Raw genomic sequence first — 18,667 nt, 5'->3', positions numbered from 1 at the left:
GTACACTAGGAATTGAACATTATCCCAATGCTTAAGGAACATAGTATTATTAACCGCATGGGCCACTTACGTACGTTTAATTACACCAGACATTGAAAAGCATAAATTCAGACTCGTTTGTGACAACGGCGAATCTCAGGAAGGTTTATGCAGGAACTTATGAAATTGTTCTTATCTTTTAGTCCGCTTCCTGCTACTGCGTACTTGTAGGCTTAGGCTTAATTTCAAAATTTGTAACAAAGCACGCAAAGCGGTGGCATTGAGCCTCCAAGGGGGCAAAAATGTTCATTCACAACGGAGGATACGCTGAAGGATAGGTGCGCTCTGAGATTTTAGCTGCGCGCTTTTTCTCTAAAGTGAGAATTAGCCAAAAACTCCGCTTCCATTGAACAGCTTTCAAATGCGCCAAAAGGACCACAGTTAAAAAATTATATTTAAATGGGCTTTAGTCCACCGAAGTTACACGAGTTCGACGTAACCCGAGGAAAAGGCATTCAACGCGCATGCTCGTTATGTGAACATGAAGTTGCTGAACCAAAGAAAACGACTACATTTGAGCTCTAAGAACCCGACCGCGGCGGCTGCGTTTTTACGGAGGAAAAACGCTAAGGCGCCCGTGTGCTGTGCGATGTCAGTGCACGTTAAAGATCCCCAGGTGGTCGAAATTATTCCGGAGCCCTCCACTACGGCACCTCTCTCTTCCTTTCTTCTTTCACTCCCTCCTTTACCCTTCCCTTACGGCGCGGTTCAGGTGTACAACAATATATGAGACAGATACTGCGCCATTTCCTTTCCCCCAAAACCAATTATTATTATTATTTGAGCTCTGCCGTATGAATGCTATCAAGTTATTTGCACTCATATAAACGACAGGAAAAGAATTTCTCCTTTCAGTAAGTATTGCGAATAACTTTTCGATCACTTACTGGCCGTTTGCGGTGTCGACAATTTCCCAAGACAAACAGTGCTTCTTGGAGAAGTCGGAGGTTGCGACCTGCGACTGTAGACTGAAGAGCTGTTCAGCTTATTGTTGTAAGATGTTAGGGCTTCCACTCATGTCCTTTTTTATATCCTGATTAGCCACCAGGAGAAAAAGAAGGAGGGCTGACAGATGGGTATCCAGATGCGTAAGCATGTCCTGATTTCCATTGGTGATTCGTGTATCTCTGGAGTTAAGGTTTATCACTGTTCCCTGAATTTAAAGCGTGCTAATTCCATGCCAGTGACCCAGACTTGGCGCTCGAACGTATGAGATTTCTTTTCAAAAATATCATAGTCTATCTTGTGATTGTGATAAACGCTCTCCTAGATTAATTTTGGCGAAAATGATTTTTTAGCGTCCTGCCGTTATCTCTGGTTCCCATTTCAACGCATACTGTGACAGAAACGTGTGAAAAAAATCTTATCTTCTACGTATCGGCATTAAGATTCTGAAGACAACCGGAAAAAACTGAGTCTCCGAAAATAGCAATTTCCTACGATTTTGTTTATTTCTTTGTATATGAAAAGGATTTTGATTTTTTTTAGTAATATTTGTTCATACAGTACTCATTATATTTATTGTCCTCTATTTCTCATAGGCGCAGGAAGCGGTAAATGTACTACTTACCGCAACAGATGCAATTTATGTCAGAATTAAAATTCTAAATTTCTTCTCCTCAGTGGTTCCTTCGGTATAAATCGATACGCGCAGGAACATATTTTTGCCAGGTGGTCGAAATTATACCGGAGCCCTCCACTACGGCACCTTTTTCTTCCTTTCTTTTTCACTCCCTCCTTTATTCCTTCCCTTACGGCGCGGCTTAGGTGTCCGCCGATATATGAGACAGATACTGCGCCATTTCCTTTCCCCAAGAACCAGTCATCGTCATCATCATTATTATTATTATTATTACTATTATTATTATGGCTGCGACATCTGCCATCGTACTCCTGAGCTGCGACCAGCGTAAATGAGAGGGAGAGAAATGAACAAAGTTTAGAAGAGACAAGAAAGGGTAGGGGGTAAGAAATCTGCACAATAGAGCAGGACGCCCGCCGCGATTTTCTGGGCCTGTAAACGATTCACCAGCTACGAGGCAACTCAGATTCGAACTTTTCTCTCGACAGATGGCAGCACTTAAGTACCACAAAAAGGAGGGAACTTCTATTACTCCTCCAGGTGTGTAAATTCTACCGCGACATCTCCTCGACCGCGACACGAAAGTATTAGTTCTTCCGCGAACAAAAAGTAGGGCAGAGAACTTTCTGTGTATATCCTGCCAAAGCTGGGAAACCGAAGCACAAAACGATAACCCTTCTCAAGGGGTGGTGGTCATGGAATGAACCTTTTTCCAGTAACCCACCACTCAGCTGCCACAAGGAAAAGTACGTTTTCCGGTTTGGGTCTCCCCTCAGCTCCCTCGCATATTTTCTGCGAAAATACATTTACAATGGTAGGTTGGGGTATACAGCCTGTAGTTAGAAGCAGTGCTGGCTTCGCCTAGCCAGAACAGATAAGTGTGAGTCATCTTCTGACACACCTTGGGAACACCTCCCCTTCGGCCAGTATTCCGTATTCCGCGTATTCCTCCTAGCCACTCGCGATACAAGCCAGGTGACCGCGTACGAGTGTGGACGCCGATTGGACGACGCGACCTCAGTGAAAAGCTTTTTGCGCTCTCATTGTTGCTGTGCGATGTCAGTGCACGTTAAAGATCCCCAGGTGGTCGAAATTATTCCGGAGCCCTCCACTACGGCACCTCCTTCTTCCTTTCTTCTTTCACTCCCTCCCTTATCCCTTCCCTTACGGCGCGGTTCAGGTGTCCAACGATATATGAGACAGATACTGCGCCATTTTCCTTTCCCCCAAAAAACCAATTATTATTTAATTATTATTACTCTCATTGTTTGCGCTTTCCAGTGTTTATTTTGCATTGTGTTTGCTGTTGTTGACGGTACTTTTTGTTTAAGCATCCGGCCGATGCTTCTTTGACAGAAGTAATGCCGCGAAACTGTTGTACTACTTGTTTGTTCGAGTTCAAAACCGTTGGCGCGCGGGAATATCGCTGTTATGCGAGATGCGATCAGCGTTATCTAGAAGGATTGCAGCCAGGCGCAACTATTTCTACATTATTCTGGGTGGTTGCAGTTGTTTTTAGCGTCTCATCTTGAAGATTCCTCTTCCATGACCACCGAGCACGTTTCTTGCTATCGGCGTCGCCGAATTCTTCAGTTTATTTATGGGCGATAGTCACTTCAGTAATTAAATTACCGCTGAAATACTTCGTTTCCTGTCCACTGCTCATAATTTTACAACGGAACAAGTCAAACTTGGGTTTTCAAAAGCACTGAGATCGTCCTGTTGCTGTTCGTGGCGACTTTGAACGCAAATTTCGTCGTTGCACAAGCGGCTTCCAATTATTGTGGACAAAGTTGCTATTAGTGGTTTATATTGAAAGATAACAAACATTGCAGTTTATTAGAAGAAAATATGGGCGCTGCAACCACGCCAACCGCGTGCGCGCTTTCTGTACACAAAAACGGCAGCGCACGTGAATTGTCATGACGTCACGGGTTTGAAAGCGAAAATTCCACACCTACTAAGGTTTCCGGGAATGTCTCATTATGCGCCCTGCTTATTTATGGTTTTTATATATTATATACTTTTTGTATTATATATTTAATATATGTATTTTTACAGCGCCCCTTCCGGCCGTTTTTTTATTGAAATATGCGACTTTTGGAAGCGTAGTGCAGGAGGTGCGACTAGGTGTGCCGCATACCAAGGCGTATCTAATCGAGAAAATGAAGACGGTTGGGGAATGCTTGACACATGCGAAACCGGTTCAGAAGCAAAACTGGATGATATCGACAGCCAGGCCATGGACGTTTGACATCACTTTATTTACACCACGGAGATGTCTATTCTGGAGTGGGGGGCTCGGAAATCCGCGAGCTCCTTTCTGCAGACAAGGTGCACCCACGCTTACCCGCGTACAGCGGACAGCACCTGCACTGATAATGCGAACATTCTGGCAGAGATATGCCTGGTCGGGGGAAGAATTGAGGGAAAAGAGCGATACTCGACCAAAGATTCGTTAGAGAACCGATGTTTCGATGCCGATCCGACACATTCTGGTTTCAATAGCTTGGAGCCAGAGGCGAACGTTGGCTTCGACCGGTTCTCATGACGTCGCAGTTGCAGTGCAGCAGAGGCTGAGCCGGAAAAGGAAGGAACGGTCCTTTCTCACCTTGATGTGGGCTGTTGCACTGCCACAGATAGTTGTCCGCGAGTATAGCGTGAAATCGCAGGTGAATGGCAAGTTCCTCAGTAAAAGGAGGTCAATCGTTACGTCATGACAGTCAGTCGACGCCATTAGCCCTATTTACATGAACTAGATAGCGTCGGGCCGATTCGGGGGCCGGGTTGAGCATGGTCAATCCAACTCAACCAGTGCGTGTTAACATGAACTCGATTTTAGCGATCCGAGACCGGTTCAACTGTATCGACACCAAGCGTCGAGCAAGCAGCATAGCCTCCAATATTGAGGCGCGCCATCGCTGTATCGGAGGCGCGACAGCGCACGTGAAAAACAATTTCGCATCTACCCTCTCCCCTCTCAATAACCCTGCTTTTCGACTTGACAGCGTTTACAAGCACATCGGGCCAGGGTCGAGTTGAGTCACCTACCCCTGCGGCGGAGTTTACTGGAAACGACCCGTTGAATCCCGACTCGAAGCGCGTTTACATAAACCCAGTAGCGGTTTTCGGCCCGATAACTCAACAACCAAGCGTGTTGGGTTCATGTAAGCGCCGCTATTTGATCGAGGGCCTCCTATGAGGAATATTTGCAGCTGCATTCTTGACTTGTATCGACAGCTGGGTTACTGCGCCCCTGCGCTGAGCAAGGAACAATTCTGTTCTCCCACACTGTCCTGAATAGGGAGTCTCCTTCCTGTGTTTTGGCACTAACAATGACTTATTGTGTGGCTGCCGGGAGGGGAAATGGGGGCGCTTTTGGATGTGGTCTTGCATCCCACTTCCTTTCCGCACCAAAAGCTCAAGCAGAAAAGAAAAGCAGAAATCCTTTCCGAATTAAGCCCAAGCAAGAAAAAAGGAAAGAGCACTAGTCCTTCCAAGTTCTGAGCAATATCCTGCGCGCACGAACACAGACAACCAAGAGGTTGGTGGTAGAGTGTAGTAGCGATGAAATATTCTGACGCCAGATGGAGCCATATTGCGCTTGTTAAGTTTGGCGCGAATTTCAAATCCCCGCTCCACCTGAGGGAGAACAGCCAACCTGCCAACCCGTATGCATCATCTGCAACGGGGGCCACAACACAGGCAGCCGGAACTGCAAATTCCGGCTGATCAACAAGAACAAACAAGGAACGCCCCATGGCAACCAGACACCCAAGCAAGGGGACAACGACTCATCACTACACGGACACCAGTCTAGGCCCAGGAAGAAGGAACATGGTGCTACCGGAAAAGGAGGAAGCCACAGCCGGAACAACTCCAGCTCCTTCCCGCCCCTGGGGAACCCTGCAGGAAACGACAAGAGAAGCTCAAGCCGCGGACGCAGCGATAGCCGCTCCAATAAAAAGGTGAGCTGGCCTCCCAGCAGAGGCCTCCCAATCTATTGACGCTCGAGAGAAGGAGTTTCAGATCCAACTACAATCCCGAGACAGAGAAATTGCCAGCCTTAAAAAAGAGTTGGCTGACATTAAACGCCTGTTACAAGCGCATCAGGTACAGAATGCCACTGCGGCTAGAATGCCACCCACCGCGTCCCAGGATTCGACCAATAATGCGATGGAAACAGACGCTATTTGCCACACTCCCTCCAACGCGTCCCAGTCTTCAGCCCATAACGCGACGGACACAGACGCCAGAATAGCAACTAAAAGACCGCATCCTACAAAAGAAGGCGAGGAATCCAAAAGAAAGGCTGAGGCTTCGGAAGCCGACACCCCGCAGCCGTCGAAAGCGCCTACCAAACTCAGGGCAGACATCAATACTCTGTCAGAGAGAACTAGCGCTATATCAACAGAACAAGCAACCTTCCAAGGCCTCGTTACTACCAAATTTGCAGAGATAGATATTCGCTTTGCAACACTAGAGGGACAGGTATCCCAAATAGCCACCTGCATGCAGCAAATAATGGATAGGCTTACAACTATCGAGGCCCGCCTACCCCCCACCTTGGATCTGTCCACGACGCCACAACCATCTATAACCCAACATGGCACCACGCCAAAAATTTGAAATTTGGCAATGGAACTGCAGAGGCTTCCACCGCAAGCGGGCCCACTTGCAGCTCCACATCCAACAAGCACCGTCTGTTCCAACCCCAGACGTGATTGCATTGCAAGAAGCTAGCGGCAGGGCTACACTGCCAGGCTATAAAGCATATCTGCCACCTCATTATGATACTAGTAACGCAGCCGGCTCCTTCACAGCCACTCTGGTGCATAGAAATATCACCGCAATTCAACATTTTATAAATGATTCGGAAGAAGATTACACCCTACTTGAAATAGTACCAAGGCAAAAAGGAGGCTCAAATCTCTTCATCCTTAATGTATACAACCCTCCCAGAAACAAAGGCAATGGACTCCCACACTTGTTGATAAACACAGTAAAGCTGGCTGCTAGGGCTCAACTATTAATTGTGGGAGACTTCAACGCTCAACACCCAGCATGGGGATATACCAAAGCAACTTTGAAAGGGAACCTGCTCTGGCAAATCATACAGTCACTAGGGCTCACAACGCTAAACAACCCGAGCGACCACACACGCATGGGTAACAGTGTATGTGTAGACACATCTCTAGACTTATCCCTCTCTAAAAACGTCAAGGACGCAAAGTGGGTCAACACCGGGCAAAACCTTGGTAGTGATCACTTCATCCTTAGCATCACCTTCCACACGACAAAACTTAAAAACAAAGCAAAAGAAATACGAACCACGGATTGGGACAAGTTCAGGCAACTTCGCGACAAAACAGCTCCAAAGGAGATCTCTAACCTTAGCGACTGGGTTATCTCCCTGAATGAGGATGTCAGCTCCACTAGCGTTGTGGTGCCAGTTGAGAAGGAGGAGCAGATTGCAGACTCAAAACTGTTACACCTGTGGCAGGCACAAAAAGGCCTCCAAAAACGCTGGAAGCAGCAAAAACACAACAACCGACTACGCAAAAAGATCGCTGAAATCTAGAGGCGAATCGAGGAACATACACTTACTCTCCAAACACAACAATGGAACCAAATATGTGAAAGCGTCAATGGACAGCTCGGAAATAAGAAGACATGGCATCTTCTAAGACACCTGCTCGATCCAGAACAAACACGTCCCGTGCAACAAAGTCAACTGTACAGACTCATACATAAATATGAGGGTACAACTGAAGACCTAATCAAAGAGCTAGCAGAACGTCATCTAAACACGGATGATAGTACCACACAACCAGACTACCGGGGGACACCTAATCCAAATTTAGACGCAGACATCACAGACGCAGAGGTCTGGTACGCAATTGGAAAACTGCGGACAACATCTGCGGCAGGACCAGACAAAGTAACAAATAAGACTCTCAGGAACTTAGACGCAACGTCGATCGCGGCGGTTACAGACCTTATGAACAAATACTGGCATGCAGGCAACATACCACCAGAGTGGAAACACACGAAAATCACTTTTATTCCTAAAGCGGGTAAGAAACTCAGCACTGAGAATCTACGCCCAATTTCATTAACATCATGCCTAGGCAAACTCATGGAGCATGTCATCCTCAATAGGTTCCAAAACTATGCGGAGGACATGAACCTCCTACCTGAAACAATGTTAGGATTCAGGGCCCAACTATCTACCCAGGACATTCTCTTGCAGCTTAACAAGGACATAATTGAAGCTGACGAGGGAACAGGAACGAAAGCAATATTGGGTTTAGACCTTGTTAAAGCTTTCGACAACGTCACCCACAAAGCCATCTTGACAAACTTGTCAGAAATCAACCCCGGAGAAAGGACGTACAACTACATCCGATCCTTCCTCACTAACAGAACAGCAGTGATAACGGTCGGAACAATAGAGTCTGCCCCAATCAAACTAGGAAGTAAAGGAACGCCACAGGGCTCCGTCCTGTACCCTTTCCTTTTTAACCACTCCCTCATCAAAATTCCCCCCCAAACTGGCACAAATACCAGACCTACATCACACGTTCTATGCAGATGACATCACACTTTGGGTAACCAAAGGATGCGAAGGCTACATAGAAGACACACTCCAAGCAGCAGTGGACATCATCGAGGCATGCGCATGGGATTCCGGCCTCACTTGTTCTGAGCAAAAATCTGAACTCTTCGTGATCCGTCGTAAACAAAGAGGTAGGCGTACCACGACATCCCCCCCCCCCCCCGCAAATAAACGTCTATGTTAATGGACGATCTGTCAAAGAGGTACAGACCATGAGAATACTGGGGTTGTATTTACAAACAAATGGAAAAAATACTGACACACTCACTAAGCTAAAACGCACTGTAGAAGCGACGGCGCGATTACTCCGCCGCATAGCTAACCGCAGACAAGGGGTGAGGGAAAGAGATTTATGCCGCCTAGTGCAGGCCTTTGCGCTGAGCAGGATACTCTATGCCACCCCTTATCTGAAATTTTCGAAAGCAGAAAAGGACAAATTGGATAGCATGATACGGCAGGCCTATAAGGCTGCGTTAGGACTCCCACTAAATTCCTCAACCGAAAGGCTTATGAGGTTAGGAATACATAACACCTACAATGAACTGAAAGAAGCCCATTTAATGGCTCAAACAGCGCGATTAGCCAATTCCAGAACTGGCAGGAGTATTCTTACCAGGCTCGGAATTAACTTTCCACCTACGAATAACGATGCTAAAGTAGACTTACCCCGCGCCTATAGGACGGCCCTACTAATCAAACCACTCCCCAAAAACATGCACCCCTTACACCATGAGGGTAGAAGACAAGCACGAGCCAAAGCCTTACATAAGAAATACAGACAGTGCGCTGCAACACTTTATGTAGATGCGGCAGAATACAAAAATACCAATGCCTTTGCAGTTGTGGTTGTGAACGAGAATGGTGACCACATCGTCTCGGCGACAATCAAAACGAAATCCTCTGAAACGGCAGAAGAGGCGGCTATAGCCCTCGCCCTAGCACATACCCAAGGGAGCATCATCCTCAGCGATTCCAAAATGGGTATCAATAATTTCGCTAAAGGGCGAATTACAAACACCTCCCTTAGAATCCTTAACGCAACCAAATTCTCACCAAATTATTCCGAATTGATATGGGTCCCAGCCCATTCGGGGAATCCGGGGAACGAGGCAGCCAACAATAAAGCCCGAGGTTTCGTCGAGCGGGCAGTGGATGAGTCTGGCTCCCTGAATTTCACGAAGGACTCAATGATCACATATCATGATCTCACCAACCATTTTAAACTAGAGAGGAGAATTTTCCCCCCTCCAGACAAAAGACTTACTAAAGAACAAGAGGTTACGTGGCGTCGTCTACAGACGAGATCGATACGCACCCCATCACTCCTCGCGCACATTTATCCAGATCTTTACAACCCAAACTGCAAACACTGTGGCCAACGTGCTACCTACGATCACATCCTGTGGGACTGCAAAATAGAGCCACCTCCGGGTGATCTAGTTACAGCTCCTTCTCTCGAGCGGTGGGAGACCGTGCTGGCTAGCTCTGACCCCAGAACGCAAGTTTTGGCGGTGGAGTGGGCTGACAAAGTCGTCGAGGGCTATGTACTCTCGACCACTTAACGCGACCTCTTGCCAAGCTCTTCCCGGCGAATAAAATGTTTTACAATCAAGAACTTTTAGAGCCTGTAAAACGCAAACACTAAGCTCGATACAGATTAAAATTGAGGATTGACAATCAAGAAAGACAAAGGGAGGAAATGTTGCAGACGAAATTTTAATATTTGACTTAGTTTTTTCACGAGATCACATGAAAGACCGACATATCTAAATGTGCAATTTTTCTGGATATTTACCTCTGATTTGTATAAAAAATGAAGCTTAAAAAATAATATCTGTCCGCAACATTTCGTCCATTCACTAAAGAGGAAAACGCTGCCACAGACTTCATGAAAATCGAGATATTTTTAGACACGCTACAGCTTCTGAAAGTTCCCGTGTATTTCCTTTGGGCACTGTCACTGGTGAACGCTCTTAACGCGAGAGCGTTAAGGAGCTCGTGTCGCAGAAAAGCCGGTGTCGTCGTCGGCTGTGAGCGAGAAAATTGGAGGACGCTTAAGCTTCGCCTTTAAGAGTGGAACGCGACAGCGTGTTGCGGCACTGCCAGGGAGTCCACGGAACGCCGAGCGCTTGGGTGGTTGCCATTGAGTAATTGCATGTTCCCTCATTACAGGTCTTAGAGCACAGTTCTAAGGCTTTAGAAGGTCGCCGCTCTAAGCAAATTACGTGAAAATGTAGGTGCTATCGGTACTGGAAACATAAGGCTGTGGCGGCCATATACATTCCATACCCAGTGGCATGACAAAAACGAATGCGGCATTCTGAAATATCTTTCAGTGACCAGCATAAGGGCTAAGAATATAAAAAGGAACTTTACGAAACAGAGGTTGGCAGAATTAAAGCAAATCAGGTTGCTAGAGGTCCACCGAGGCGGCAAACAAGGAATCAGAAAGGAAAAGTTCTAAGCAGTACTCAGGGCGAAACAGGTAGTTCAAGAACAAAAACTTATTAGCAGAGATATACACGACACTACGAGGCACCTTTGGTTTGCGGAAAGCAACCAGAAATAATTCAGCACATACATACGGAATGCGAACGTACCAACATGACCCTCAGGGATGGGAAAATCTAACTCACTGAAGCTCGAACAGCAGACGAAAAGCGGTGGCAATGAAACTCAGTGGTTGAAAATAAACGGAAAATAATTACAGAAAGATGTCCGGGGACTCAATCAAAATTAGTTAACATTAACGGATTGGCCTTAAAACAAGACAAAGCGACGCATAACTATCTCAGGCACGGCGGCGCTCGCCGTGACACAAGCGTCCAATCATCCACCACCGATGGTGCTGCACATTCTCAGTCCCCTTAACTGCATGCAAGGTTACACTGCACTTGATTAACGCGCGAGGACGCTAGAAAATAGCGGTGCTGTTAAAACTCCTATACAGTCATTGCACCGCGATTTAAAAATGACTGGCGATCAGTCAGCAGGCTCAGCACAGTTCAACTCTTGCAAAGCTTAGTCGTCAGTGGAAGTAGCCTCTTTGACATGATAACGAGGTAATCAACTGACATAGACCAAGTTGAACTTGTCTTCATTGTCCTTTTAAGAGGCTTACAACGTCTATACTCTGCATTAAAACTACAACCGAGATGCACACTGAAATCTGCGAGGAATTGACAACGATGGATGCATGGATGAATACGGCTGAACTCTTTAAATCGGGCGGTGGCTCAAGCCATCTAGCCATGTCTTGTGAAATTTTACTCTTGTCTTGCTTTTCGCCACCAATCGTATGACCTTCGCTTGGTTACTTTTACTTCTACCCGCTTAAAATATACTTTCCCTTCACTGTCATTAAACCCCAATGCCTTGGATAAATCAGCCCCGCTGCTTTCCACTGTAGGGTGAGGTCCTTTACAGAAAAGTATCAAGTGTTCAGCCGTTTCCTCCTCCTCTCCGCACGCAATGCACAACGTGTCTATGTCGTGGTACCCGACTCTATACGTCTTAGTCCGCAAAACTCCAGTCCTTTCCTCAAATAACAAAGAGCTTCCCCTACAATTATCACAGATATTTTCTTTGGCAATTTCCTGTTTAAAGGTCCGGTATGTTCCCAGTGCCGATTTCGTCAGCATCCGTTTTCCACAGAGCTCTGTTTCTTTAACCTTTTTCTTAACCGATAATTGCTGATTTGCCCCCCTACTGCTGTCCAGATATTTGCTTGTCAATTTTCTAGTTAGCTTTCTCCATTTCGTGTCAACATTCTTTATATACAGGTATCTGAAAACTTTCCTAGCCCACTGCTTTTCCCCAATTTTTCTCAATCGTTCTTCAAATGCTATCTTACTGCTAGCTTCTCTGCTCTCGAAAGACGCCCATCCCATATCACCCTGTACCCCCTGATTTGGTGTATTGCCATGTGCTCCCAAAGCTAACCTCCCTACTCCCCGTTGTTTAATTTCTAACCTTGCTTGAACATCTGGTCTCATGCACAGAACCGCATTACCGAAAGTCAGGCTAGAAACCATCACCCCTTTCCAGATCCCTCTTACCACTTCATACCTATTGTAATTCCACAGTGCCCTATTTTTCATGACAGCTGCATTCCTACTAGCACTGTTATTTATCCACACCCCAAGATACTTGTACTCATCCACTACCTCTAGCATGAACTCCTGTATTCTATGCTCGCCGCCCTCTTCATTAAATATTATGACTGCAGGTTTTTCCTTACTATACTTGAAACCTAATCTATCTCCCTCTGTACCGCATATGTCTATCAACTTCTGCAAGTCTTCCTTGTTGTCAGCCATTAGCACTATATTATCCGCGTATAATATTCCCTGTAATGACTGTTTAATCCATTGCCCTAGCTTGAAAAAACCTAGTCCGTTGAAACCTAGTCCGCTCTCCTCTAGCTTGGTCTCTAACCGTTGCAGGTGCAACATGAACAACAAAGGGGACAGAGGACATCCTTGCCTAAGCCCCCGCTGTATCTCTACAGGCCCCGATACATTTTTTTTCCAATTTTATGAGCACTCTGTTACCTTGATATATATCTTTTAAAGGATTAATTACTCCATCTTCCACATCCAATGTGCCCAGTATGCGGAACGTCGAGCGTCCTCTACAATTTTCCAACCGCAAACCCTTGTTCAAGACGGCAATCTCGCATTCTTCTTCGAAAAGGAAGCGGGGAGATGTCCCTATTGGCATGAGGGAGAAAATGTTGAAAGGACATAATAGAGCAGGGCATAGGAGCTGGCCCAGACAGTCAAGGGACTGTATCTTTGTAACCTTTGGACAACTTCCCTTTACACTATCTTTAAAGGAACCCAGAAATGGGGTCTCAATAAAAGTGCGATATGTCCGCGATGTTAAAAGACGACGGCTCGTAATTATCCCCCAGCAAGAATTATTTCAATGCGTTTTGTGGAAGCTGAGTTATACGAAGACAAAATTTGAACTTCCGCGTCTTCGCGCCTTTCTCTCTCCTCTCCCACGCCTAAACGGCGGCGCCCTTCCCCTACCTCCGCCGGCTGCGGAGCGCGCGGAGTGGCCGCGGCCGCGGTAGCGCGTGACGTCTGAAAGATTTTGGCGCTGTGAACCAATGATTACGCCCGGCTGCTGACGTCATTTGCAAGACGTGACGTCGTCTGCCAGGTTTTCGCGCAAAAGCCTGGCACCACGCGTCACCGCGAGGTGCGACAGCGAGAATTTTTTAAAAATTTATTGTAAATTTCACGCTCGCTTTTGAGGTCTCGTACGTGGCATGAACGCTCGGTGACCTGCACTCTACATAAAGCAAACATTTTAAAGCCAAGCTCAAACACCCCTTTCTGTGGCCCTTTAAAGCTGGTGCTGACGGACAGTCCCCCTCACCTTTTCGAAAAAGAGCACAATAGAGGGCGACTGACTCATCTCCCTACACAACCCCTTCAGTCAGCAGAGCAGGAAGTGAAAACGCAGTCTGTGAATAAGGGTTTTTGGTTGGAAAACATCTTCCTGTAAGTCAGCTTTTACGGGATTTTGCAAGTTGTCCATTTGTACTGATAGTATTGAGCACAAATTCAATAGCAATAGTATTTCGTAGCAACTGGTCAGGAATTCTCTGTCACCATGCAGGCCATGAGTATCTGAAATCTGCTTCCATATCCACTGGCTGGAATAACAAACCACAAGTTATATCTATTGTCCAGGTAATAAAAGAATGGAAAACAAGCAGTGTACTGCACTTCAAATGGTCGCGAGTGAAAACATCAGTGGAGTTCACATAGCTTTCAAAATATGCACTGTAAGCAGTGACGCTGGTACACTCCAACATTAACCCCACATTGCATCCTCGGCTTAGCCAGGGTCCTTTGATAGATTTTATTGGTTGTAAACACCTGCCCCCAAGGAGCACCATAAGGGGAGGGTACCAGGCCACTGTGCTGTCAACTGATGCACTTTGGAGGAATAGCTGAATCAGAAGTGCCACAAAGAATGTTGTTTGTGTAGTTAAGCATGGAGTAGAAACAATTACATAATAGTAACTCGTTCACACAGTGAAGGCATAACTCGTAAACAAGTTGTATAGTTCTGTATTGCCTCTACGCCTGTTGTACAGGGCAACAAGATGATAACGTAACCATCGCCATAGCTCAGTTGGTAGAGCTCCGGATGCGAAATTCAGAGGCCATGGGTTTGGATCCCACTAGAGGCAAGTGGTTGCTTTTCTTCTGCTTTTTAATCAATTGCCTTTCAGCAGTGAAAAATTCTCCGCCAACACTCAGTGTTCGACTTAAGAGCGCTAGCTATGGGAGCTTTAAGTGTTTACAAAGGTTAATGACATCCTGGTCGAAATGAAGGGGAAGAAATGGGCTTGGGCAGGGCATGTAATGCGAAGGCAAGATAACTGCTGGTCGTTAAGGGTAACGGAGAGGATTCCAAGAGAAGGCAAGCACAGCAGGGGGTGGCAGAAAGTTAGGTGGGGGGATGAGATTAAGAAGTTTGTGGGCATACGGTCGGCGCAGCTGGCAAAGGACAAGGTTAATTGGAAAGACATGGGAAAGGCCTTTGCCCTGCAGCGGGTGTAGTCAGGCTGATGATGAAGCATCACAGGATGACAAATCGTTTGACAACATCCGGAAACCCCTGCGACAAACGGTTCGGCCACAATGACTGTCTGAAGGTCCTCGGAATGCACGGTTTGGCAGCAGAAAGGTCATCGTTGCGAACGCTGCACATATTTTAGGCTTCATCTCAATTAGTAATTTATCCCCAGGAACATGCCAAGTCATTTGGCACCACTTCGAACATTCTGCGCCAAATGGGTGGCCTCCAAATTTTACGCAAATGGTGGTCCCGAGGGGGTCCCACTTCGATGGCCGCTACACTGGTACAGCGTATATAACGGATCGAAAGTATAAGTATCAATTGAGGCGCTACGCGCCCACTGTTGCTATGTGATACAGTGTAGTCTAGTAGTAACTGTTTTGGTCAATTTGACCTTCATTGCAGAGACATGGCCTTGACAAATGTTAGTAAGAGCCAACACTCTTAATAATTAAACTATGAAACTCCTATTGAGCAATGCCACAAATTAAAAAAAAATTCTACTATGCTTTTTGGTTTCGGTGGCTGTTGGCATGTCATAACAAGCCCCTCATTTCTCTTCCCGTCTGCTCCGAGGCCATATGTGTATTGACCGGTGCCGACTTCTCTACAAATAGAAGGCCGTGCCTTCAGATTGCCGCCCTGCCATGGCATGGTCATTCTGGGCAGACATGATTTCATATAGAGATTTTGTATATCTGACGTAATCTCAGAGACCCCATGGATGCTCAATAGTGCCGACCCCTCTATAAATAGAAGGCTGTGTCATGTGATCACGGTGACACGGTCACGATGTGCAGACACGCTTTAGCAATGCTTGTGTGCCTGGTTCCACAGGGCAACAAAACACTGGTACCTTCCGAGGCTGGGTTTTCTACAAACAGAGGGCTGTGCCTTGTAGTGGCCACAAAGTGGTCACTCTTGACAGCACATTGAGCTCTTTTCTGCAGTGTTTTGCAGAAGTTTCATGACTGGAAAGTAAGTACCAAAAGACCCTGATTAGACACAGCCAGCAGCAATGTGTTCTGTAGTTAGTTGATGGTGTAACAAGATGCCTACAAAGGCAACGCTACAAAGCCTCACACGAAGAACACAATCTGAAAGAATATTGTTACGAAGTAGAAGATGAACTGTGCTATGGTGCAGACAGGAGGGCTTGCGCCAGGCCGTCCGGCATTAAAATCATTCAGTAGCCATCTGTCATCTCATCTCATTCATCGGCTTGCCATCATGTAACAATACGTACTATTAGCCGCAAAAGTCTGCGGGTTCTATGATGCGTGGCAAAGCGAAGGAAAATTACAATGCTTTTCCATCTTTATTACTTGCTTGCATCAAAATTACTTGCTTTGTCACAGAGCATGCTGTCGAGATGCATGGTGCTTCTGCACCATGTGTGCCATTGGCCTCGACACCATGCTCTCTGACACCGCATAGCGCAGCAATTCTGTTTTCCTTCGTTCCACCACGCATCGCAGATCCCGCCGACTCCCGCGCAACCAATCACTAATTTAAGTGCCACCTACCACGATGTTCAGCTTGCTTCGGTGGGCAGGTTGTGATGATGCCGCAAGGACACGTGGCCTAGGTGTCCCACCTGCCTCCTAGGTTGTTCTCTGGGGACCGTCTGCCACAGCCCAGCCCGTGATTTTTTGCTCGCAGCGCCAATGGTGACGCCAGAAACGCCGGTCTTTGTTGAGAACGGGGTCTTTAATGCTGCCACGTTAATAAGTGTCTCTTCCCCTATCCAGACAACCCTGAAAAAGGTGCCAACTTGACTGCAATGTTGCCATCACTTTCAGTAGGATACAACTTAAAAGAACAGCAGTTTGTAACAGTGGGCCACGGTCTACGGAGCCCTGAATCACTCTGCTGGCCAATCGCAACGAAATCAGTTGTTTAATGTTTGACTATGTTGAAAAGCCAAGTATAAAAATTGTAGAGCTTTTTTTTTTTTCTTGTGAAAAGCTTCATGTTTAGGTAGCAATTAAAGTTCCAACAACAGACTACTTTTTCGATGTAGAATAATTCTGTGCGGCGGTCCTGAATGTGCGCGGAGCTTCATTGCAGAATTAAGTTCCATCCGTCTATAAAAGCCTCGACAAAAAATGAATGGCGCCGACCAAATGGAAGATATAACGTTCTCTTCCCCTTCCCACACACACACCTTTTTCTTTTTGAGATTCTCGGGTCACAGACGCCACTGCTTTCATGGAGGTTTACTAATCTGCCCACAATGAATACACATATGAGCGCGAAATGGTCTACGGGGTAAGGAAGAGCACAGTCTGTACACTACGAACACGCACATTCTCGCGAAACGGAGCAAGGAGGGATGTCCCTCACAGTCAGCTCGTACGAAACACTCGGGTGTGCCACCTCAAACGCCCACAGTGAATTCAAACAACGCATCGAGTCCTCCCTGCACAAAGCTGGTTCCAGACCTCTCTCAGTGCCATCGAAGACTGCGTTCTGGGCTAGGAAGCCTAACCGAAGAGCAACAGAGACACATCGCTCCACCACTGTACACTGCACGCCAGCCGTGACTACACCCTGTCGCCATCCGAAGTGTCGCTGGCTGTTGACCGCGCTTCTTCCATCTGCGTCGTGATGCGCTCGAGTTCGGCCACTTTCGTGTTGGCGTAGTGGTAGTACATCATCTTTATGCCGCTTGCGATTGACATCTTCATGCGGATGTTGTAGCGAAAGGCGTACTTGTTGTTCTTCTCAGCCCGCTTGTACAGACGTTTCAGGTCGCGGATCTGCTGGTCAAGGAACACTATCTGCCGGTACGTGTTGTCCAACTTTTCCTGGATGGCAGCTGAACGACCTTCCAGCGTTTCACCCTCGCCGGTCGACGAATCAGTCGCTGCAACGCCGGTGTTCCCGCTGCTGTCGCCACACTCCGCCTCGGTCGCCGCCATGCTTTCTTTCGCGTGTGACAGTGTGCAGGAACAGGGCCCAGAGCAGCGCAGGTGTCGCAGGACTGCTCTTGTTGAACGCCACTGTCTCTGTCCCAGCGTCCACAGCTAGTCGGATACCCAGGAACACCCGGCACGGTCAGACGGTAGCCAGCTTGTGACGCGCAGTTTTGTTTTTGCGCATTCAAAAATCAACTTAAACAAACTGAAATCTACTAAAAAAGCCAAATAACAATAACTGACAAAAAGACTAAACGGTATATAATTTCTGCCAACAAAAATGTCAACTGGTTGCTATGACAGCAAGAAAACAATATGGCGCCAGTCACTTCTTTAAAGCAAAGTGGGTCGGTGTTACCGGTAGTCTCTCATTTTGCACGCCCAAGTGACGCAGTCAGACCCAATCGAACATTGCAGTGGTGTCAGAAGTGTACTGTTAACTTGTGCAAGAAGCAAGCGACTAGTGCATCTCATCAATCTTCGGCCAGCAACGAGCGGTATCAACCAAGCGTGAACATGCATGTGTTCCTGTCATTTCCAAGTTTTGTTCTCCGAGCAACTGATCTCAACAATATCTGCTATGTGCAGTTCAAGTGGGTGAAGGTACTCGCTTGTAGCGAGCAGTGTCACGACAGATGCACGCAGTAAAGCGCTTAATCGTCGCGTCAACGAAAAGCAACCGCAAGTGCCTGTATGCCTTTTCCGTACTGCTCGGACAGCTCTTGGCAGACGCCGACCTTGGTGTGAGAACCAGATAGCTCTCGCCGCAACGAAGTCGAAACACACGACAGATGTCTCGACAGAGCTGGTGAAAGGGGATTTCACTCTTAACCTTCTAGTATGACATTCAGAGCACATATCACTACCTGTCTGATCCCAGGTGAAATAAACCATTGGGTCCAG

General features: G+C 46.8%; 1 protein-coding gene across 1 annotated transcript; it reads right to left on the bottom strand.

Moving 5' to 3' along the window:
• Positions 1–17,047: 17,047 nt before the first annotated feature.
• LOC144101974 (uncharacterized) lies at positions 17,048–17,898 on the bottom strand. The gene has a single exon (XM_077635217.1). It carries the CDS (start codon positions 17,765–17,767, stop codon positions 17,390–17,392), a length of 378 nt encoding a protein of 125 aa, XP_077491343.1. The 5' UTR covers positions 17,768–17,898; the 3' UTR covers positions 17,048–17,389.
• Positions 17,899–18,667: the final 769 nt, after the last annotated feature.

This window comes from Amblyomma americanum, chromosome 8, assembly GCF_052857255.1.
Source record: "Amblyomma americanum isolate KBUSLIRL-KWMA chromosome 8, ASM5285725v1, whole genome shotgun sequence".
Taxonomy (NCBI): Eukaryota; Metazoa; Arthropoda; class Arachnida; order Ixodida; family Ixodidae; genus Amblyomma; species Amblyomma americanum.
Note: the sequence above shows the minus strand (reverse complement) of the source record. Positions and strands in the feature narration are given on the sequence as shown.